Source organism: Glycine soja, chromosome 8 (genome assembly GCF_004193775.1).
Source record: "Glycine soja cultivar W05 chromosome 8, ASM419377v2, whole genome shotgun sequence".
Taxonomy (NCBI): Eukaryota; Viridiplantae; Streptophyta; class Magnoliopsida; order Fabales; family Fabaceae; genus Glycine; species Glycine soja.
Genome location: NC_041009.1, coordinates 16520742 through 16544489, shown reverse-complemented (window position 1 = coordinate 16544489; position 23748 = coordinate 16520742). Strand labels below are relative to the sequence as shown.

The 23748-nt window shown below is 33.2% G+C and overlaps 4 protein-coding genes across 10 annotated transcripts; 1 reads left to right on the top strand and 3 right to left on the bottom strand.

The window, feature by feature from the left end:
* Positions 1 to 419: 419 nt before the first annotated feature.
* LOC114422386 (aquaporin TIP2-1-like) lies at positions 420 to 2300 on the bottom strand. The gene is made up of 3 exons (XM_028388710.1): positions 2081 to 2300; positions 1566 to 1816; positions 420 to 1017 (listed from the first exon to the last, which is right to left on the bottom strand). Exons 1-3 carry the CDS (start codon positions 2205 to 2207, stop codon positions 649 to 651), a joined length of 747 nt encoding a protein of 248 aa, XP_028244511.1. The 5' UTR covers positions 2208 to 2300; the 3' UTR covers positions 420 to 648.
* A 4243-nt stretch (positions 2301 to 6543) lies between these two features.
* On the top strand, positions 6544 to 11208 carry LOC114422385 (protein MODIFIED TRANSPORT TO THE VACUOLE 1-like). Its single transcript, XM_028388709.1, has 5 exons — positions 6544 to 7091; positions 7435 to 8190; positions 8471 to 8626; positions 9353 to 10294; positions 10787 to 11208. Exons 1-5 carry the CDS (start codon positions 6885 to 6887, stop codon positions 10826 to 10828), a joined length of 2103 nt encoding a protein of 700 aa, XP_028244510.1. The 5' UTR covers positions 6544 to 6884; the 3' UTR covers positions 10829 to 11208.
* A 2045-nt stretch (positions 11209 to 13253) lies between these two features.
* Positions 13254 to 20461, bottom strand: LOC114422383. 7 transcript variants are annotated; one of them, XM_028388702.1, is made up of 15 exons: positions 20006 to 20297; positions 19146 to 19551; positions 18871 to 18962; positions 18427 to 18585; positions 17890 to 18226; positions 17404 to 17522; positions 17247 to 17319; positions 16933 to 17153; positions 16779 to 16835; positions 16533 to 16704; positions 15583 to 15705; positions 15338 to 15508; positions 14552 to 14611; positions 14058 to 14197; positions 13254 to 13483 (listed from the first exon to the last, which is right to left on the bottom strand). In XM_028388702.1, the coding sequence occupies exons 1-14, from the start codon at positions 20047 to 20049 to the stop codon at positions 14072 to 14074; spliced, it is 2160 nt and encodes a 719-aa protein (XP_028244503.1). In that variant the 5' UTR covers positions 20050 to 20297; the 3' UTR covers positions 13254 to 13483; positions 14058 to 14071. The 7 variants fall into 7 exon arrangements, with proteins under 7 accessions (XP_028244503.1, XP_028244505.1, XP_028244506.1 ...); XM_028388704.1 differs by lacking the exons at positions 13254 to 13483; positions 20006 to 20297 and adding an exon at positions 20361 to 20461 and having other exon boundaries at positions 13706 to 14197; XM_028388705.1 differs by lacking the exons at positions 13254 to 13483; positions 20006 to 20297 and adding an exon at positions 20361 to 20435 and having other exon boundaries at positions 13706 to 14197; positions 19146 to 19548.
* A 1032-nt stretch (positions 20462 to 21493) lies between these two features.
* LOC114423565 (cytochrome c oxidase assembly protein COX19-like) lies at positions 21494 to 23435 on the bottom strand. The gene is made up of 4 exons (XM_028390377.1): positions 23216 to 23435; positions 23011 to 23099; positions 22824 to 22921; positions 21494 to 21900 (listed from the first exon to the last, which is right to left on the bottom strand). Exons 1-4 carry the CDS (start codon positions 23226 to 23228, stop codon positions 21795 to 21797), a joined length of 306 nt encoding a protein of 101 aa, XP_028246178.1. The 5' UTR covers positions 23229 to 23435; the 3' UTR covers positions 21494 to 21794.
* Between the last annotated feature and the right edge of the window lie 313 nt (positions 23436 to 23748).

Below are 23748 nucleotides of genomic sequence, written 5' to 3'. Positions count from 1 at the left end.
TTTATCAACACAGTAAATTAAAGACTAAGCATCTTCCATTACACTTAGTCACTAAAACCATTATTCCCATGGACAATTTCAAAAGAGCAAGATCGAAGTTATAGGTTTTTCGTTGAATCTGCTTTAATTTTCTTCATCTATGCATTAATTCCCATCTGGTATTGAACAACTAACTATTGGCCTTTTCCCTGTGTTTTTTTATCAACGCAATAAAGACTGTTACACTTTTCCATTCACTAAACCAATATTCCTAAGGAGATTTTCAAAAGAATAAGATATACATGCTTTTTTCTTTGAATCTGCTTTGATTTTCTTGATCTATGCATTAATTTTCAGTGTTGTAATTAAGGTAAGGAAGTGTGAACTTCTGCATAGTGTAAACGCCAGTGGTACTATAGTCCTCGTGCACGGCATCCAAATTAAAAGGAAAGCCAAAAAAGTAAACCTTTAGAGATAATAAAGCACTTGTGCCCACCACCATCCTCTTGAATTCTCACCAAATTAAACAGTAGTAGCACACTTTACAAATAAATTAAAAGAAGAAGAAAAAAAAGGAGATAGATAGAAAAAGAAAGAAAAACAAGAACTGCTTTTTCCTCCTTTTATCATCAAGAAACATGAATTACACATGCCATGACTTGAACCAAATCAAAATTCACTGGAAAGAGGTGCATGGTCAGAGCGAATGAAGACATTGCCATAGATAAGGCCAGCCAAACCACCACCAATGAGAGGTCCAACCCAGTAGATCCAGTTGTCATGGAAGTCACCACTAACAACTGCAGGCCCGAAGGAGCGTGCTGGGTTCATCGAGCCGCCGGAGAATGGCCCTGCTGCCAAGATGTTGGCACCAACAATGAAACCAATGGCAATTGGTGCAATGATTCCCAATGAGCCCTTCTTAGGGTCTGCTGCTGTGGCATACACTGTGTACACCAAACCAAATGTGATGATGATCTCGGTCACAACTCCTTCAACTGCTCCAACCCCTGAAGCCACACTGTGGATTGGAGTTGGCTGACAAAACAAATAATAACAGCATTTCAGTTTATTATTTTTACCAAAAATGAACTGAACATCATGCTGCTGTTTAAAAAAACAGCGCGAGAAAAGGATAAGAGTACTGGTTACATAAGAAAGAAAATTGATTAAGATAATTTGGACAAGTATAAAGAAGGTCGTTGGAAACACTAATAAAGAGATTATATTGCATGATTTTTAGTCATATCAAAAGGGAGAGAGAGAGAGACCAAGAAGGACATTGGGAGAAGTTGTTAAGAGGCGTGTCATGATAAATAATATCTTTGAAAATTTGGTCTTTAACCGAGCTGAATGCTTGGGAGAAAAAAAAAACTTGTTTGTTATTGTTGTATATACTAAAACACTAAATGGATACCATAATTGGAATTATACCTTTGGTCCCCTATATAGAATGTTAGATAGAAAAAGAGATGTAAATATGTCATTGGCTTATGAATGAAGATTCTAATGCAAGGAAAAGATTTGCCAAATGCTGATTCCACAAGTGATTTTGAGCCATATAGATGCGTCCAATTTAAACTTACCAAGCCTCCTGTGACATAGTTGAGAAGAAAACATGCCACGATGGAGCCAAGAAGCTGTGCAATCCAGTAGAAGAAGCCAGTGAGGATGGTGATGTGGCCACCAAGAGCCAATCCAAAAGTCACAGCAGGGTTGACATGGCCACCAGAGATGTTGGCACCGACAGAAACTGCAACAAAGAGTGCAAAACCGTGGCAAATAGCAACTGCCAGTAACCCAGCAGGATCAAGTGCTGCATCTGATGTCAACTTACCTGCAAATAAAGAGAAAGAAAAGTCAAACATGTTGAAACTAAAAAAGCACGATGATTTCATAGTTTTTGTAAACTTCTACATGGTGACAATTCAAAATAAAAATGTCTTATAACTAATTACAAACCAAAAAGAAAACTTTGTTTCATCATTTTTCGTTTATTTTAAGGGTTATTTTATCTTAAATCATGGTGAAACACCCTTCAGCTACTTGAATGTAACTAAGATCTTAGGTTCAATTTTGTTGTGAAGCAGATAAAACTAACCATAGGCTATGGCTGAACCAACACCGGCAAAAACAAAGAGCAAGGTTGAATGGAACTCAGCAATATAGGCCTTGATTGAGGTTAAACTGAAAGAATCATCAAAGCGTCCAAATGCAATGCCACCCATCTTCAGATCGAAGTTTCTAGGGGAACTGTTTTAAGATGGAGGTGAATATAGATAAGGAAATGTTCCAAATAAGAAAGGTAGTACAAAAGGCTTCTCTGGTGGGTTATATATATATGCAGCTGAAGTTGTCAAATGCTGTATTAAGGTTTATTTAAGAATAAAATGTATGTGTTTTATTAGATAAGTTAAAATAGGTTTTGATCCCTATATTTTAAAGGCCATGATTTTCATCTTTGCTTAAATATGGTGTATTTCATCCCTGATATCAAGTCAAAATAAAGTATAGGGTCATCAGGACCAATTTACCACATTTCAAAAATATGAAAATCATCATCATTTAATAAATGTTGGTATTAAAACTAATTTTAACTAAATTTTGAGGAATTTAAAATATATTTTACTCTTTATTTAAATAATTGATTTCTGTTATTATAAATAAAAAAATTATCCATAGAAATGGAAGATAATATTAATGAGAATTTACAAGCATCCTGCTTAACAAATAGTTAGACCCCTTGATACACTTATAATCATTATTTTAGTGTATGTTTGCTTGCATGATAAAATTGAATACTGTTATTATGTGCGACATATCCATGTATGTCCAATCAAGTCTTTTAGTGGCAAGCTTAGCTGTCATTGGTGTGCTTTATTAGAAGTGTCCGGAAGCTAATGAATGATTCCTCCATGTGAGCAAGGAAGAATGGTAGAGGTGATGTTTGGTGGTGGGGTAGAATGTGAAGGAAATAATCATAAAAGAAAAGTTGGAGTGGAGAGAACATGAATGGCTTTGGGCCATAAATAGCACCGGCCATGCTCTAAAAAAATGGCAAAGAGGTTGTGGAATTTGAAAATGAGTGACTATAAATTCCTTGGTGTTTAAAATTTTAAGCAATTAATGTGTCACATATTGGTTGTTTAGGTCTATGTTATGGATAAGTTGGTCGGCCAATTAGTGCTGAGCAAAGAAATCTATTGGACTTTTTTGGCGCTTCTGTTAGATGTTTTTTCCTTTCTCAAACAAAAATGTTTGGTCAATTATGATTATGTGATCACAAGTTTATACACACCAACAAACCCATTGTTAATTATTTGATTTGATGTTATCAAGGAGGGAAAAAAGAAAAGTCACTTTTGGATATCTACAGGTAACTCTTTTGTCCTTTGGTATTGGCCAAAAGTTGAAACTTGAAGGTGAAGTGGTTAGTAGTGAATGCCCTTGGACCATGGTTTGAACCTATGATGCAAAAGACTATCCAAGACATGACTCATCACTAGTCCAATGGCTTTGTTTTCAACAGAATTTAAAGTGTCATTTTAAAGCACAGTTGACTCAGTTGGAGAAACCGTTCTCTGAAATACTGAAATTTTCTAAAGAAGTTTCATTAGATAAGGCAAACCGGAACCAGCTATTCAAAGTAATTTTTTGTTATAATAAACTCTAGAAGGATTTACAGACTTTACTATTAAAGTGATAAGTATACAAGAGATCTCCCCTAGGGGATCCATGAATTGGAAAAGAATATCCTTTCAATACATTCTATTAAGAAAAGTTTAAGTGAATGTTTAGGCACACACCAAGATGCTAATCAAAGTGATTTTGTGTGTAACAATAAGTCGTTGGTTTTAATGATACTGAGTTTAATTTCCTTAGAAATTAATGTTTTAAATTTGAGTTTTGTGGATGAAAAAAAAAGATAATTAGAATGAGAAATATCTCTAAAATGGTCGATTTACCTCATGTACTTCTGTGATGCCATTGCAGCCGCTCATGTTTTGTCTAAATTGCAGGTTATAATTTACAATTGAATTGGAATTAATCCTTATCTGCCAACTATTGTTAGATAAAATAAAGCCACTAGGCTGCAGAATAAGACACTTTAATATAGGCATGTAGCTTAGGACATGGAGCAATTTTTAAATTTCTAATTCTCTTATTTGTACGTACGTCAGAACCCAATTTAGTAGAACGTACAGCGTAACCTATTTTTTTATGGCAAATTGAAATTTCCAATCCCAGTTTCAGATAAACTCACTCCCTGCATGGCAATCTCTATTGCCAGATAGATCTGAATTTGGAGCCACGTCAAAATCAAAATGATATAGGTATCTGTATCTCTGCCTTTCAACTTCAAGGAGAACAATTTTGATGTCCCATGTGTTACAAAGTATCACTTTCTCGTCCAAAGTCATGCTATTTGACATGGAAAATTGCCGCAAGATTTCATTAGAACGAGTAGTAGTAATATACTCTCTGATATAAATTAAAACTTATTGGAAAAAAAAACACGTGAGAGTGAGACTTATTAAATAAAAAACAAAATTAAAAATAGTTTTATAATTTTTCGATAAATTTAAAAAAAGAGTTACAATGGATGTAGGAATCTCCCTAGAAATTTCCTTGCTTTAGAAAACAATGATTTCGCTGTTTGGTCCAAGGTGCTCTTCTGGGCTACCCTGGTTTGGTGAATAAAAGTAGAGGGGCTAGTAAGTTTGGGCCTCACAATTGGGCTTAAATACGAATTTAGTTCAATAAGTTTAATTTTTTAAATTTTAGTCTATAACAGGTTCGTTTTTATATATTTAGTTTTTGTAAGTTTGCTTTTTCTATTTTAGTTAATGTATTTTTTTATTTTTAGTTCATATAAGTTTATAGTTTTTTAATTTTAATCCCTAAAACTCAAACTTACTTAGAGGAGCAACACATGAAAAATTTAAAATTTTAAAGAAATTAAAATTAAAAAAGCACAAACATGAACTACAATCGAACAAACAAGTTTACTAAAACCAAAATTAAAAGAAATTCAAACTTACATAGAATAAAAAAAACTTAGAAGAACTAAAATTAAATTAAGAAAATAGAAATTTAAAGGAACTAAATTCATTACTGTTTAAGGAGTAAAAAAGAACGTCTAAATTACTCCCTCCAAATTTGAATATAAGCAGAAAATAATGCTTAACGCTAACTAAGAAATAAATTGTATCCATCTTAATTAAAAAAATAAGTTTTTTTTAAATATTGAAATTTGATATCAATAAAAGAAAGTCATTCATTGAAATTAAAACTCCTATTAAATGAAAGATACTTTCCGTATGAACTTATTAAATAAACAAATTAATTAAAATTTACTTATATTTAAATAGAAGTATTTTTTGTTTATATTTAAAGTCAGAAGAAGTGATCTCATAGCAAAACGAATTGAGTGTTCTTTTCTACCCTAATCAAATTGTCTCCTACTCCTACCAACTTTTCTGTCTTTGTGGCCTCTTGGCTTAACACAACGGTTCCCTGGGAGACACACAAAAAACGAGGACACATAACATTTAAAAACTAAAGTTACAATTATTTAATATTCTTTTTGGTTGAAACAAACGCAAACACAAGCAGACGCCTAGGTTGAAAGATACTTGGAGTTAGTGATAGGATTCCAGTGTAAACATGAATATTTTTGGGACATTGGTTTTAAGAAATTAAGACTCATTTGATAATCACTATTTTGATAATCAATACACCATATTTTATTGGCGCACCAAATAATAAATTATATGTTGATGGCATGAGATAGGATGAGTTGTTCTTTTGTCTTTTATTATCTTAACTAACAAACGAGCCCTAGAAGGAAAAAAATAATTAAAATATATAAAATTGTGTTTTTTATAATTTTTTACTATCTTCTATTATATTCTTAATTTTTTTTCCTTAATCAATGTCCTAAGAGACCCTAAAATTAAATAATTTAATTCACTCGTCCATTAGATTATATTTGATCATGCCATTTTTTTTTATCATTCCCATCAAGATTTATAATTTTTAACATATAAAATTAGCTTTGGGTCTCTCAAAATATTTTGAAATGTCTCTATGAAAAATGTGATAGATTTTTAATCCATATATTTACGGATTTACCTAATCTTTTTAAACATTCAAATGAGTTTTCAAAATTTCAACCGACCATCACAAATTAATAGAATTGGTTTTGTCTTTGTCAAAAATAATATTACTCTACTACAATAAAAAAAATTAAAAAAAAACCTCACGTAATATTTTTGTACATCTGGATTTTTTTTCCCACGTATAAATATAACACCATACAATTATACGTGAAATTAGATTAAAAGTAAAATACTATTTGATTAAAATTAGTCAGTTTTATAACCACTCCAGATAACATTATTATTATTATTATTATTATTATTATTATTATTATTATTATTATTATTATCAGATTACGTAGGAATTTTTTTTATTCTTTTATTTATCAATTCACGACTCTTTACTAATTATTAAAAATTTATAATTTATAATTGATTTTTTTGTTTTTGTTTTTTCAGTTTGGAGAAGAGGAAGAAAATACAGTGAAACTTCATTCTACGAGTTTATTTTCGCAACAACGAAGTTATATTTGCTGCCACAAATTGTCTTTTCTTCCTCTGTCTTCGTCTTCGATTCCTTCCCAAATCTCAAAACTGCGTCTCGGGGATTTGATTTCCGTTCAATTCCCCTCAAAATTTTGCGACTTTTCAAATCCCTGTTTGGCTTTTCCATCTGGGTTTTCATTCCCGATCGATCCGTGGGTTTGAGATTCAGACAATTAGCATTCATTTCGGGTTTCAATAAAGTTGATGCATTTAAAATCTTAGTGGGTAGGTTTGGGATTGTTGTGATTTGGGGGAAAAATGGAATCAAGTCGGAGAGCGGTTGAATCGTACTGGCGGTCGCGATTGATCGATTCAGCTACGTCCGATGAAGATAAAGTCGCACCCGTTTACAAATTGGAGGAAATCTGCGAACTTTTGCGTTCTTCGCATGTTAGTATTGTGAAGGAGGTTTCCGAGTTTGTCTTAAAACGTTTGGAACATAAAAGCCCAATTGTTAAACAGAAGGTACTTTAAAAAAAAAACATTTGTTTTTGGTTAATGTTAACTGCATGAGATTGGATGAGTTGGATCTGGGTGATTCAAAGTTTTTATTTTTATTATTATTATTGTTATGGGGTGTGGAGAGTTTTTGAAATAGCTGTTGGCATAGGGCGTTAAAGAGATAGTGGATTTGAAAACTGAAATAGTTAGAACTAGCTTTGCAATTATATGGTGAAAAGTTCCAGGTGGGGATATGAGAAAGAATCATAATCGTTTTTGGTGTCAGTTTGGAAATTGCATCACAGATTCATATATCATTTGTCTAAGCTATTTATGCTGTGCTACATGCTTTTGTTAATGATGGCAGGCTTTAAGATTGATAAAGTATGCGGTTGGGAAGTCTGGTGTGGAGTTCAGAAGGGAAATGCAGAGACATTCAGTGGCGGTTCGTCAGTTGTTTCATTACAAGGGACAGCTGGATCCTTTGAAAGGTGATGCCCTAAATAAGGCTGTGAGAGACACTGCTCATGAGACTATCTCTGCCATCTTTTCAGAAGACAATAATAATAATAAGTCAGCGCCTGCTGAAGATCTAAATCGGCGGATACAAGGGTTTGGGAATACAAACTATGAACCGCCACTGGAAGATAAGAAATCCTTTATCAGTGAGGTTGTTGGTATTGGAAGCGCATCGATTAAGCAAGGACTTAATAGTTTGACACAGGGGCATTCGCTAATGAAGAATGACCCTGGAAGCTACAAGAGTCCAAATCTTCGAAGGTCTTTGACCAATGAAACAGAACATGGTGACAGATATGAACCAGTTGCATATCGTAATGAAACTCAGAGTAGTTTTGGAGCATCGAAGAATCAATCTACTGGTCCTTGGAATCAGGATTCAAGACTAACTAAGGTGGAAACATCAAATGGGGAATCTGGTGCAAGTTATGTAGAGAGTAAGACAAGAGAGGATAAGTTGCTGGAGACAATTGTAACATCAGGAGGTGTTCGCCTGCAACCTACTCGAGATGCCATTCAAGTTTTCCTAACAGAAGCTGCAAAGTTGGATGCACTGGCTTTATCTCACGCCCTTGAGCTGAAGCTCCAATCTCCAATTTGGCAGGCAAGTCTGTTATGTTGATGTTTCTACAAAAATATAAATTCACACATGAAAGACCATGTGAACTATACAAACATGCACTTGTTCATTTAAATAAGTCTTTAAAATTTGCAGATTAATTTTTTTTCAAGTATTTTGGATCACAATATGATGAGACTTTACATGACCCTTTTCTGGTGGTAAAACATTTTACATTTAAATGGGTTTTGTATGCATTTTAATTTTAATAGGTCTTGCTGCAATGATTTATTTTTTTAACTTCTAGTGAGAATATTTTTTTCAGGTTCGCATGAAAGCTGTTTGTGTCCTTGAGGCCATCCTTAGAAAGAAGGACGATGATCATTTTTCACCAGTGGATTCTTACTTCACCGAAAATAAAGATGTGGTGCTGAGATGTTCTGAATCTCCCCAAGCCTCTTTAAGGGAAAGGACTGTGAAGGTACTGTCATTATCAATCTAAATGAATAGTTATTATGTGAAAATTCCATCTTCTCAATCATTTTTACATTTTACACTTATTCCAATCCGTTTTTTATGTGTGAATATGTTACCTCAAGTTGCAGTAATGAAAAAACTAGGGAACCAGGAAGAAGAAAAATTGGTCATTTAGAGTTAACTTAGGTAATATGGATAACTAGTTTGTACTGAGCTTGCAATTATGTAGTAATATAAAATTCAATAGTTGACAGGCTAAAGTCAACTGTGCATGCTATTGTTGTCCCTAAGAAAAGGATGGTAATTTGGATAATATCATCAAAGGTTTCTAAGCTGATGTTATAAGCAGATTTGATTGCATGCCTTTATTGTTGTGGATTTGGAGAGCACTAAGGTTTGAAACTTTGTGGTTACCTATGGAAGCATTAAGGAATTTCTTCTGCAAAACAGCCTTGATAATTAAATATTTTGAGGTTACCTATTGAAGCAGTAAGGAATTTCTTCTGAGTCAAAAAAGCCTTGTAAATGTGCTGTTCTTTCTTTCTCTTCGTTAATTGTACAGGAAATTAATTACTCTATACCAAATATGAAATATCTAAGTGCCATCTTAATTTTTTAAAATATTTTAATAGTAATAGCTTAGACCACTTGTCACTTAGTAAATGTGAGCTTAATAAGTTTTAGAGCAACCATTGTAATTTAATTTATCACTTTGCCCCTTGATGGACAGGTTCTTGGTCTTTTAGGTGGAGGCCAGCCAAACAGCTCTATGATAAATTCAGAGAAGGCTGTGAAAACTGAGAATGCTACTGTTGCTGAGTTGCCTGACTTGATAGACACTGGTGATTCAAATGATTACCATGGAAATGATGACACTCTAAAGGGTACAAGTGATCAAAATATAGCAAATTTGACATCATCAACTCCTCTGGTTGATGATCTATTTGGAGATTTTAGTGGCTCTATTGGAGCTAGTCAAGAACCAAAAAATGGTGATCCATTTGCTGATGTATCATTTCACACAAGTGAGAACAAAGAACATGCTGATGATCTCTTTTCTGGAATGACTGTTGGTAGCGATAAACAGGGCGATCTTAAGAGTCACAGGCAGGGGAATATAACTGAACCTCAACTTTTTGACATTTTTGCTTCCAATTCTGAACAAGGAAACCATAAGGAGCCTGTTAGTGATTTAATGGCCGGTCTGTCAATGGATGAAAATACCTCAAGTACGAAGCAGAAGGGAACGTCTCCTTCCATACATTCTGAATCTTTATTTTCAGGTTTAAATAATCATATCCCTGACAATACTTCAGGCGGCATGTTGAGCTCTCAGCCAATGGGGTTTAATGTAAATCCTATGTTTCCTACTGGTCCTATGCCTTATAATATGCAGCCTGGTTTCATGTTGAACCAACCTTATTCTTCCCAGCCCCTCAATTACAGTGCCATGGGAACCCTTTTAGCTCAACAGCAATTCCTGGCAACAATGGCTAATTTCCAACACCTTAGTAATGTCAACATGCAAGATGATGGTGTTGCTCAAATGGCTGGACCCAATGGAAGATCACCTTTGCCAGACATATTTCAACCAAATTTTCAAACTCAAACTCCTAGCTCAATGATCAACACTTCAAGGAAAGAAGAAACTAAAGCATTTGACTTTATCTCGGTAAGTAAGGCATAAATAATTTACAAGTACGTTCCATTGGTTTAATTTCTGTTAAGGGTCTGGTTTGAATTTACTGCTCTGTGAAATACAGATTTGTTAGTATTCAATTTAGCAACTTGTATTTAAATCATTTAAAATGTGAATATCTTTAAAAAAAGTTCATTTGGTATTTTACAGGCTATTCATGTAAACATAGGCTTGAAACAAGAAATTTAATATTGAACATCCAGTAACCGGCTGGTTTGCCTTTTTGTTGATGACTGAAGTATATTCCTGTTCATGTTAAAATGTTAAAAATTGGTTTAATAAACTGGATTATTACAATGTCACAAGTCCTCGGTTAATCCATATGCTGTGCATGGGATAGGTAATTCAATTAACATATTCAAGTTTTTTTTTTTTTAAAGTGTGCTTTGGGCAGAATTGATTGAGATGATACAATTTGTTTAGCTTTTGGTGAAATGACATGATCACACTGTTTCGTGTTTGTAGGACCATATGACCTCTGGTCGTGATTCAAGGAGAATGATTTAAACTTTCTATCTTGTGCTGTTGTGGAGGATATTTACGGTGTGGAATTGCTGGTTTTACATAATAGATCAAACAGTTTATAGTTTCCTTACCTTTGCAAAAAAGTTTATTTCTCTTGCCATGATGGGGCACTATAATGACAATCTACATGTCCATGTTGACAACAAAATAATAAAATGAGAATACATTTTGGACATGAAGAAGGGATTCAAATTGGTTGTTGCTTTTAATTAGATTTTAGCATGAGTGTTGTGTAGCGCTGTAATGTTATATTTTCATGGTATGTTGTTGTCTATGTAGTTAATGGTTGAGATTTTGCAACTGTAATTCAGGCGTCAAGTAAAATACAACTATCGGATTTTGCAAATTTCCATTCATATTTATTGTTATCCATTGTATGTGAAATAGAGAAATGGTCTTTAGGCTACGTGAAAACTTTGTTGTAGCTTCACGATTTTGTCATAGATTATGGAAAGTTTTCTAGGCACGCGATAAAAGAAAGGGTAAAAAATTTAGTATTTTTTTTATCTCAAAATAGAAATGTATCTTTTTGATCCAAGAGTAAGGTTTGGACATCCAAACTTATATGTTATTTTTTTACATTGATTATAAAACATCACATTTTCCTGATGTAAAAAATGTGATAATTATATTAGTAATGCATATAATTAATGTAATAAAATCATCGTTGAAAGATTAATGTAACTTTATGTAGAGTTTGTAGATCTTAGATATTTTTCATCAATAGAGTCTTTTGCTTCTTGAAGATCAATGACAACGGAATGGAAAAGGAGGAAAGGTGATTGAAGACGCCACTTTAAGCAGAAGATGAAGATGAGTCAAGAAAAAGTTCACCACCATAGAAAGTCATGGATAAGAGTTTGAATGCAGGAGAAGATGAGTGGAGGGAGAGGCGGAGAGGGAAATGAAATTTTGAAAGAGAGAAGGGGGAGAATGAGGTCTAAACTTTGAAGTTTAATTTCTCAAAAATCAAAGTTCAAAAAATGCACACGCAAAGTCTTAGTGAATTTCAGCTATGGTTCAGTCCACTAATCTAGAATCAAGTTCAAGATTCTCCACTAAGTGTGTGCTGAGGTATCATGAATCAAGTTCAAGATTCTCCACTAAGTGTGTGCTGAGGTATCATGAGACATGTAAAGCATGAAAGACATGCACAAAGTGTGTGACTATGCACAAGGTGTGTGACTATACACAAGGTGTGTGACTATATGATATGACAATAAGGTGTAACAAGCAAATACTCACTTCCCCTTACGATAGTCCAAAATTCAATTGGATTAGGCTTCTCTCAATTCAATTAAAATTCTCTCCCAAACACTTAATACATGTGAAATTACAAAATTACCCCTAATACAAAAACTAGTCTAGGTGTCCTAAGATATAAGAGTTGAAAAATCCTACATTACTAGGGTATCCTCCCTACACTATAAAGTCCTAAATACAAAACTCAAAAATAATAAAACAATAATATAATATATACAAAGATAAGTGAGTTCATATTTAACTTATAAACCCAAAATTTAACTTAAGGCTCATGAGAACTTTATGACCTTCTCCTACGTCTCTGGCCTAATCTTCTTAGAGTCTTTTATCCAATACACTTGGGGTAGGATTGCATTAAAGATGTAAAATTTTGCATGAACTAATTTCGAACATTTTCATATTTATTATGACGAAAAACATTTTAATCTGAGATATTTTTTTTACCCTCGAAAATCATAAATTTTAAGAATTATGTTTCTTAAAAATAAATAAAATTTGTTTGTTTGACCATTAGAAATCTTTAGATTAAAGATTTCTTAGAAATCAAAGAATTATACATATTTTTTATCGATTATTTTAATTATTTATTGTATTATATTTAATAAAAAAATAACATGATATTTTTATTATAGTAAAAGAAAAATAAACTCTAAAAAATAATATTTTCACTTTTTCTCACGGAAAAATTTTCATGCGAAATAATTAAAAATCATTTATGGGAATCCTCTTTTTCCTGGGAATGTTATTTTTTATATACTAAACATAAAAAATAAAAAAAAACTTAATTTTTCAACGTATGATTCTCGAAAAATCAAAAAAATTCTCTCTTGTCACACGTCCTTGAAAGAAATCAGAGCTCAAGTTGTAGGAAATGAAAAGCACAACTATTAGAAAGAGATCTGAGCCTTGAGTATGATTCTCAACCAAGCTATACCGCTCCGAGTGAGAGGCACCATGGACTCTAGCTTCAGAAGAATCAGATTCTCAAATGTTTCGAATGACATGATTCAATCATATTGCAGACGAGTCTTTGATAGCAACCAGTTGAGTATAAAGATGAACTCTGATATCCGAAAATCATTGAGGCCTCTACATGGTGTACGGTTTATGCGGATGAGAATTAAGAAGACTAAGACACTGGATATTTTCTAATCTCTATTTGCTGCTGCTATATAAATTATTTCATATAGCTTTCAACTCAATATCGACTCAGGCAAACAAAAGAAATCATATTTAATTCCAAAGGAAAACTCCTATTTGTAAACTATGTACTTAATCTGAAATTAATTTGATACGAGTTTCAGTGAGGAGGGTTTGAACTGACAAATAGCAGAGATAAACTACTCAAACAATTTAATCAATATGGATGAATCGGGCATTTCATTTTATCAAACAAGCTTTGAGGGTAATCAAATTGAATATTGTAACATCCATTTTAATACGAGATATAAGGTTGATCCAATGATTAAGAAAGGGTGAAGGGAGAAGGGAAGATGAAAAGGTCACGGATTCGAATTCTCCAACTGACATTTCTAACAATCTAACATTTGCCGGCCGATATAAAAAAATGCACACATCCATTTTAACGTTTTAACGTTTAAATAATGCGATCATCTATTTATTAGAAAATCAATAGATAGATGAATATTAGGCGTATTCTTTTGTCTATAATCAATGGTATTCTCACCGACATTGCAGACTAGGTGCATGTTTGGATAACTTTTACACTCCTTCCAAAAGCCCGTTCAGAACAAAAGATACAAGAGTATCCTCCAAAAGTACGTTCAGCACCCAAAAATATCTTTTATAACGGCTATCCAAATATACCTAAACTCTTTGGGTACTGATGCAACTTGGAAGTTCTTTGCAATTATTAGCGACTCTAAGGTTTGAACTAATCACTACTAAGTTTAATTCGAATGATTAAGCACTGAACCAAATGCAACCGAGACTCGTTCATAGTCAAGAAGTGGTTGCTGGTTGATCTTCAAGGTCAAACTGAGCCAAATGTAACTGATAACCCATCTCTCTAGTTCGCTTTATTTGCTTTACAACATCCAACCGCTCTGAAGAAAAAGAGGATGGGATCTACATACAGTAGCAAACATGATCAATAGTGTATCCTTTCATTTCTAATTAAAAGATCATTTTCAAAAATTTGTTTGTCTTATTTTATAAGATCATTTTTTAATTTTTAGATGTATTAATTAATTTTTCCTATTTATCCTTACTTAATTATTCTCTCTTCAAACATTAATGAAAAACAATTAAGTGGATAGAGAGATAAGAAAATGATAATTTTGGAATAATAGTTCAAATAATTGACAAATTTAATATGATTAACTAGTTTTCTTAAGGGGTGTGAATTAGTTGAAAGGGTCTTCTAATTAGAAATGGAGGGAGTAAATGAAAATAGTAATGGACAAGGCAGCAAAAAGTTACCAAGCATGGCATATACTTCTTGATAGCTGCTAGAATAGCTGCATGGCCTACAGCTGTTACCTGGTAACAGAATGAAAATCAAACGTTTCATTGAAATACTAGAGTAAAACTACTTGATTTTGTTTCTAAAATAAAGTGGACACCATTTAAGAAAATGCTAGAGGAATTAAAAAAATTTAATATATGTTAGAAAAAGCATTACACATCATCTTATTAATGGGTAGTTTAGTATGGCCTTAAAAATGGGATGAATGTGTGTGAAAAATAACATTGAAAATTCATCTTTGAAGTCCAAGTGTAAACTCTTTCATAAAACACTGATAAAAACAAAGATTAACCCGATACATATCTCCACATTTCTACAACTCTTAAGTTTATTAATACATTTGACAACTAGAAGTTGACAATAATTATTTATTCAACAATGGCACCTCTTGATTCTCTCAGTGTCTAAACAGCTAAAGATCTGAATTTGAAATTTTGAATTCCCCTTGTGTATATGTCAACATGGAAAACATTCAACAAACCAAAGCAATTGAAATGTAATTAAAGTAAGCCCACAAACTGCATTTTAACAAAATATCCACACTCAAGTTTTGTAACTTTGGGTTCACTATCTGTAAACACAGTTTTGTTGTCCTTCTTTAGTCTGATGCTTCTATTTACCACGGGAAATCTACCAAACTTCTTATGAAGCTGATAAACAATTAGTTGATATTACATCCACATAAGAGGAAACGGAAAGTAAACTAGATCACATGGATTTGAAAGTGTAAAGGTGCTCACAGGAATTAGCATCAAGATTGTCACTGGAATTAGCACAATAATGTCAGTCATGGTTCTGTTTAGTCTCTTTCTTTGACTCCCGGAAGCCTTGCAGCCGTGCACTTGCCTTACAAGTATTTCTAAAGCAACCATAATGTCTATGAAGAGCAATACAATACCCATCCAGAGGTCCTAGTAAAATTTTCCACAAATAAAGAACCTACAAAACAACTTGTTTACAAGAAACACGTGATTAGAACTCTTACTGCACTTGTGGATGCCAACTTGATGCTGTATCTCTTGATAAAACTTTCATGCTGAGGATTTGACTTGTCGACACAGGTATCTTCCTCGTATGTTTTCTTATTCGTGATTGCTGAAATTGGAGCCTATGATTAAAAGAAATGAGAAAGAATTGGTTACTAAGAGCAAGGAATATGTATAACTGATGTTCCACAAAGTTGACACTTGAAAACACTAGTTCAAAACTGTAGGTCATTGGTTTGTTATGCATTAAATCTTGGGCCAACATATTTCGTGCAGAATAGGGAATCTTACTACCATGCATCCATGCCGTGCAGAAAGCACATGCAGTAATACTGCAATAGAGCTCATCACTTTCAATTTTTACACTCAAACTATGTTTATTCTGCTAACTTGCATTATTAATATTTAGAAGGAAAAGAAAAGATCATGACCACATAGCAATTGCCTTTCAAACCCCATTCCTAAAACAAAAGGAGTTCATTATAAAAAATTCACTACTGAAGAACTTCTCTCTCTGGTGGATATCTACCGAGTACTTTGATCACTGTAGCTGATTTCTGTTTTTACAATGCCTTCAGTCTCAGCTATGAAGCTATTCAATAAATCTCATGACAACAAGATTCACTTTGTTTCCTAATCCTACTGATTTTCCTAAAGGAATTATTAAAACCCTTTAGATTCTCTCTTATCCTTCAAGGATAAATTGCCAACTACCAAGGATACTTGATAAAAATAAACATCAATAAAACCAACCTTCATCATTGCCAAAATACATGAGCTAAAAGGCCAACACTGAGAACAAAAATTGAACCAAAACCTTGCAATCGAATTAAAAAATGGCTAGATAAATTTGAGTATCATAGAAGGCAGCAATTTACATCCCAAGTTTAGCAAGATAATGAATTTCCTTAACTTAGTATCTATCATGTGCGTTGCCTAAGTAACATACCTTATTGAATATACAACTGTTTTGAAAATTGTTCTTTGGACATCCTTCTGTAGTTAAATCATGTGGCATCTGCTGCACTTCAAACACCAGAGGTAACTTGGGTCCATTTATACTTCCCATATATGATGTATGGTTGTCAAATGCAGCATGATCCGCAGTATTTAGTGATTCACTGCAAATAGGCACTATTTAATGATCCACAATATTTTGTGCATATAAGAATCCATCAAACCAGAACCAACCTACCCTGAATTGTCATAAGCAGCCCAGTGATATTGCAGACAAATACTTAACAAACCCTGACTAGGATGTTAAAAAGAGAATAAAAAATACAAGGTCAATAGTAATTATAGGCAAAGAAACTTTGACTAGTAAAACTGATGTATAAATTAAATATTACCAACGAAGCAAGTATGAGCGCGAAGCTGTGTCCAATGATTGTTGAGTTGAGCGATTGAAGTGTGCAAATCCAGAGAAAACATCATAGCACACAGTAAACACTACAGAAGAAATTATCTCTTTCTCTGCCTGGCGAGCATTATGTTTAGACCTTTTCTCCTTGCAATTTATTTGAACATATGAACCATAAAAATCAAGCCATCCTATCTCATCAGTTACCACCTGAAAGACAGAATAGATTACAATTAGTGACATTTAAGCCCGACATAGAAAAGGTATTTAACATCAGCATTGGCTGAATTAACAGAAACTAACCTCCATGAAACACTGATACACTCGAATGGAGGAAAATTCTGGATAAACAAAAAGAATTCCACATTCCAAGTAACTAAAATCAAAGCATTGAATCTTCAGGATCGGTATCTTGAAAATTGGAATGGTTAAAATGTAACAAACAAGCAAAGAGATCAACCTGAGGAAGTTCATAATTACTCCGTCAAGATCCTTAATGCCCATTGCTGACAAAAATATTCTAGTCCTTCTTCCAAGATATGTAAAAAGTCCCAATGTGGCCAAGCTATCTGCTTGTATCTGTAAAAGGTACACCATAAACAACTATCTGAATGTAGAATGATATATAAACACTACACGTGTAAAAAAAACGAGATTAACAAGATCGGGTATTTGGTAGGCATGTCAGACGTGATCATGTAAACTGTGACTAGGAATATATTCTCTCTGTTTTTTAAAACTGAAAAAAGAAAAATGCATGCACAATGATAAAACATGTTCTCTTCATGTCAACTGTGCATCTAGAGAACAGGACTGAAATTTGATCCAAAATATGTTTGCCTAAATGTTTCTGCTATTCACTGTGAATGTGGCAAATTTCTTAAATAAAAATTATAAGATTAAGTTTTATGAATCCATGAATTTCTGCATGAGTCTGCAATTTGACCTTTTGCTGAAAATTTTGCTTCTTTGAAGTGATGCTTTCTTCACAGAAAGCTTTCAATAATTTCTTATGGGCCAAACCAATCAAAAACTCTAGGTCCTCAGTTTTCTCATTGGGAAAGACCTTCCCACCAAAATGGGACAAGAAATTCAGTTCAAATCCCGCCTCAGTTGCTAACCGGTGTAACTTGTCCACAGGTGCAAGATTGAGTGAGAAATCCATGAGCTTGACCAAAACATCTTCAAGAGACAATACAAGTAAGGGGCAGCAGATGCGCCTAGCGCCCAATTTCACCACTGCACTACAACAGGTTATAGCCACAATAATTCCTGCAATACCGCTGAATAGTTTTCTGTCAGGCTAAATTCCTTCTGCTGAATATTTGGCGAATCTAACAGAAATAAACATAATAAAATCATCAACTTGAAGAATAACTTTGAAAGTCAAGCCAATGCAAGGACATTTGTTGACTATGAAAAAGGATTTTCATCCCCAAGGTTCAAATATATGTTTCTGAAAACAAGGTTGTTTCAAGCAAACCTTCCTGCATATTCCACAGACCACTTTTTTAGAAGTGGAATAAAATATCCAGCTATTCGTGGCATTTCAGTCTCTCTAAACCACTGCACCAAATACGGATGCTTCATTTTCAGTCGAATTTCAATGTGCTCTCCTATTTGATTCATTATTGGGCTCAGACTGAAACCAGGGAGGAAAAGTTACTCAGATCTGAGCAATGCTTATATCAGTTGAATTTGGCAATATCACGTTTACTATTACTAGTCATAACTAGTAAGGATAAAGTGGAAGTAGTAAATATAATATAATATGATGCACAACTATTCTTCCAATCATAGGGTTGATAAAAGCCTAACTTGTTACATCTTTTATATATATATATATATGTCAATGTTACAACTGACAAGAAAAGCAATGTCCCAAAATTATGTTACAAGTATGCAAGAGAAAAGGGTAAAAGCTTACATCTCTTTAACAGGGGAAAATTCATTTAGCCGTTCATGTGAAAGCAATATCTCCAAACCAATTGCTGCTTTAATTAAAGCATGAACTGCAACCTGAATGAATATGTCATCTGTCATATTTTTATTAGATCCAATCAACTATTCTGACTCAGGGCAGAAAATAAGTGTATGCACCTTTTCTTTAACAGGCTTATATCACAATTTGTTAGCTAATAATGTATATAAAAAAAAGTGAATTAACTTGTAGGAGACAACTAAATATTTTGCTGCATGTACCTGATAAGCAATACGTCTATGCCATTCATGCACATCCTTCCCAATCCAAGCCATTGCAAGAGCTGGACCACTCCTTGCTAGTCCGAGCGAGTTGATTGCTTCGGAAAAGCTCCTGGAAGATTCATGCAATAACCACACAACACAATCCACCCTATTAAATTTCATTCCCTGACTAGTGGATGTAACATTGGTAACCTCATCTGCTTCTTTGCTTTGATCATCAGTACAGGAAAAATGAGCCTTAGTTGATGCTGCCAATGATGAGCACTTCTTTAAGGATGTGTAACATACAGACAGAGATCCAACTAGCAGGCCACTATTCAAAGAATTGTTGTTTCTCTCATATAATGCATTTGAATTGGCATAAGCCGTTGTTCTTTGTCTGATATCTAATCCCACGGATCTGCTGTAGGAAGAAACAGGGATGCATAAACTTTTTGGTTGATAGTAATTCAACGGATAATTGGTTTATTTCTGGAGAAGTTCTAGTAGACAGGGAAGATATGAAAAAGGAGTAGCTTAATTTCATAAGGAAAGAAAAAAAAAAGGGGGTAGCAAAAGAATATATACCAATAATGGAAACTCATCCACATAACTCAGAAACTTAGCTATATTATCTTCTGTATAATCTACACAAATCCTAAAGTGTATATGCATGATAACCAATTTCAAATTTCATGTAGCAAAATCTCCAAAATGGAAATGATTGTTCTTAACATTAATATGTAGTGAGTTTAATATACATAATCTATATCAAATATTATTTATTCTTTTAACACGACATAAGGGGTCACACTCCGTCATTTTGAAGAGTTTGGAACAAAAGTTGAAGTAACTGAAGGAAAAAAAAAAGAGCTTACGAGTAGTTAAATAGTTGGTGTTGCAGATTGAAGTGAGTAGCCATGGAAAGAGGAAAAGAAAGAGAAGAGAAAAAGGAAAAAGATTAGGCATGTTGGAACATATAGATAATAATGGATTAATGTAAGAGCGGTGGCATCGAGGCTCAGAAAGAGAGAGAGAGAGACTAATTTATAATTGATTCACTTCATTATCCAATGTGCTATACATTGCCCTTAGGATTTAGCTCCTGTTAGCTGTTTTGCTTGCTAATTAATGTTAAGTTGGTAAATAACAAAACCTTAAAACAAAAATAAATAAATAACAATGGCTAGTATGAAGATGTCAGAAATCTAAACAGATAAACTTGAACTCAACTGTGCTTCATCCAAGTCAAAGTCAACACCAAGCATTGCCCTGAATGAGGCTTAAGTTTCTGTTCTGTTGTTGAAGAGTTAGAGCTGGGTGGATACATGGTCGCCACTCATCTTTACATGAAAATTTGTGTCTATTTTCATAGAATAATATATGTCTAATGTGTGATTGTTATTGACTTAAAGAAAAATTAAATATGAATTAATTCTTTCATAAATTATATTTGAATTAACTGTATATTAGTTTAACTTTTCATTTTAATAAATAAAATTTTATCAAAGAAATCTAATTTAATTGAATGTGTTAGTTGTTATAAATTCTTGCTTGAAATTGTAACTTTTTTCGGTAAATATTGAAAACATTATGAAATAATTTATAATAATTCATTCCACCAACTAAACTATATCATCTCATATTATAAAACTATATTAATCTACAATTGTATATAAAACAATAAATACGTGTCAAGTTATTTTTTTACGAAAAATACGTGTCAAGTTCAACTTTTAAAAAAAATATAACGATATATTTTTATCAACTTTCCCAAAATTTCAAAACTGGACAATTATTTTGTCTTAATTTAAGTAGGAGTAAAAGATTCGAAAAAAAAAATTGTTTTTTTTTTTGAGACAGGGATTCGGTGAAGTAAACAACCATTGTAATTAATTAAAAGCAAATAAATCATGGAAGAATTTATTCAAAAACACATTTTAATATCATTCTTTACGGTACAGAAGAAATTATGTATTGAAAAATTGTACTGAACTTAAATTTTCGACATATTTTCTCACATTTTGCATTATATCGGCAATCTATTTGATTCGTTAAAAATACCAATTTAAGGTTCATTACTCCGACAAATCAAACTGATAACAAATAGATATTGTAATATTTTATAATAATAAATTACTATATGAGAGCTCTATTGTTTAACATTTAGTCTATTTGGCTTTAAAAAGTTCTTTTGATTGAATTAAAAAAATTAAAAACTTGTTTCAAGAGTGGCTCAACCACCAAATCCATGATCATCCGGTTTTTTGGTTGAATGGACCAAAAACCTAACTCGTTCATCAATTTTTCGATTGAATTGACTACCCTAACCCGGTCCATTTTTTTAATCATGGCCAAGAATGAACAAAACCCAAAACTCCTCTTTGCATTAATTATCTAGGTCTATATAATCTTAACTGCATGTCTAATAGAGGGAATAGGACAAACCGTCCATCATATTTTGTTCACAGTGCTGGTACATTAATTATCCAAATGAATTGAAAGACAACAAGAAAAAATGGCATTACCAAAACTCAGCCTCAAAATCAATATACGTTCACAGCGCATGGTTAGACGTTACTTATCAAATGAATTGAAAGACAACGGAAAAAATGGCATCACCAAAACTCAACCTCAAAATCAATATACATTCTTAATTCTTGGGGTTCATTGGTCTTGATTATCAACCCTGTCAGTAATTTTCCCTCCAGGAGTTTCTACATTACTTTCCTTAAAACCAAGTTCACCCAGGTCTTGCTTTGCCATCAAGTTCCTGTAAGATGCCAATTATATAGTTCATGGACCAGTTATAAAAATTTTAGTCAAAACAAACCAAAGAACCATATATATATGCCACAAACAATATCAATAGCATAATATATCAACATTTTACAATGAACAAGAAAACAGGACCAAAGATATCTACTAAAACCATCAACTTCTTTGCTTCAAAATTTATCATGAGAATAGTATTTTGGATCATACGAGATGAGATTCCACCATTTCATTGCCAAATGAAAAACAAATTTAGATAAAATGGCATTCTACTTGTGAGTTGTGACTATCATCTTCTCAAGCTCCTATGGTGTCATAAAAACAATACGTATTTGGAAAAATAATGACAAAACTACTGCCTGGGCACAAAGATTAATAATGGAAGCCGAAGGAATTACAGGAGTTAATCCTCCATATAATGACCCTATGCCTTAAAATGCTATTGCTGTCCCCTGTATTTTTCCTCTCTTTTTGGGTATAAAGGTAATCATTCCTATAATTAGGTAAATGGTATGGTTGTATGCGTATTTTCTTTTATTTCATTTAGTTGCACACTCAATGTCACAATTAATTTCAATGAGCACTGCTCACTCTTTTCCTCACCAAAACTGCATTGCTCTCTCAGACAGAACACACTAAAAAATTTAGAATGACTAATTCAAATCCACTAAAGATATTAATGCTTTCATCCGTAAAGCTGCTTATTGATCAAGGTACGCTACAACATTGAGCTCAAAAGGGTAGCCTACTTAAGTATACTAACACCAAATACTAAAACAGTAAAAACAATATGACAAGTGAAAAACCACATTGGTGGTAGGTCTAGCTGAATTCACATAAGTGAGAACAATCTATTTAGCGGCAGAAAACAAAATGTGCATTAAAAACTGATAAGAAACGAACGTAATGAAAGCAACTCACTTCTCCATGCGACACTGCAGGTATTTTTTTGAGAATAGCCTGCATTTCTCAGACTGGTGCCCAGCAGTCTTTAGACAATTGAGATATTCTATCTTCTCCTGAAATGAATAAACAAATGAAAAAAGGAACAGAAAATGTAAAAGTAAGAATAAATGTTACGGTTAGAGACGAAGAAGAAGCATATTACTAGGTCACACAAATGCATGTGATCTAATGGGAAAATTCCCTTTTCGGGAGGCACTGGACGGAGCCCTCTATTGCCACCAAATGCACCACCTTTCGTTTCATATTCATGGCAATAACAAACAGATATTGAGTTTAGGAACAAGAAATTCAACAATTTGTGAGCAATTGATGGAACAAAGGATGAGAAGTGAAAGAGAAACAAATACCTACGGCACTCATTTCTAGGGTTTCATGCGGTTGCAGAATCTCAGAAAGCAGTTACTTTCAATTTCAGCTGCAAGTTCGATCTTTTCTGTTGTTCGGGCCGATCAAATCAGGAGGCCAGGAGCTAAGATTTGTAGCAGAGGTAGCCGGTGCCGCCGCAGGATGAACACTAGGAAGGAGAGAGACAAAAAATGAATTAAAGGGGTAAATGGGTAAAGAGAAAAACAAAAAGAATTGGTTTTAAAAAATAAATAAATTGAATGGAATCCAACGGTCTGAACCACCTTTCCCTACCGTGGGAGACCTACGATACTTCCCCATGCTAGAGCGTTGATAAATGATAAATATTCTTGTGGGGCTAAATAAAATACGTTTTTCAACTCAATAGATACATCGATTTTTTTTTTAGAAGTTTTCATTTTTTAAAAAAACAAATATCTTTAATCCTTATTATAATGAAATTTTTTTTAGAGTAAATAATCGATTTCTTAAAAAAAAGACATTATCAGTTTATTCCTTGAAAATAATAAAATAA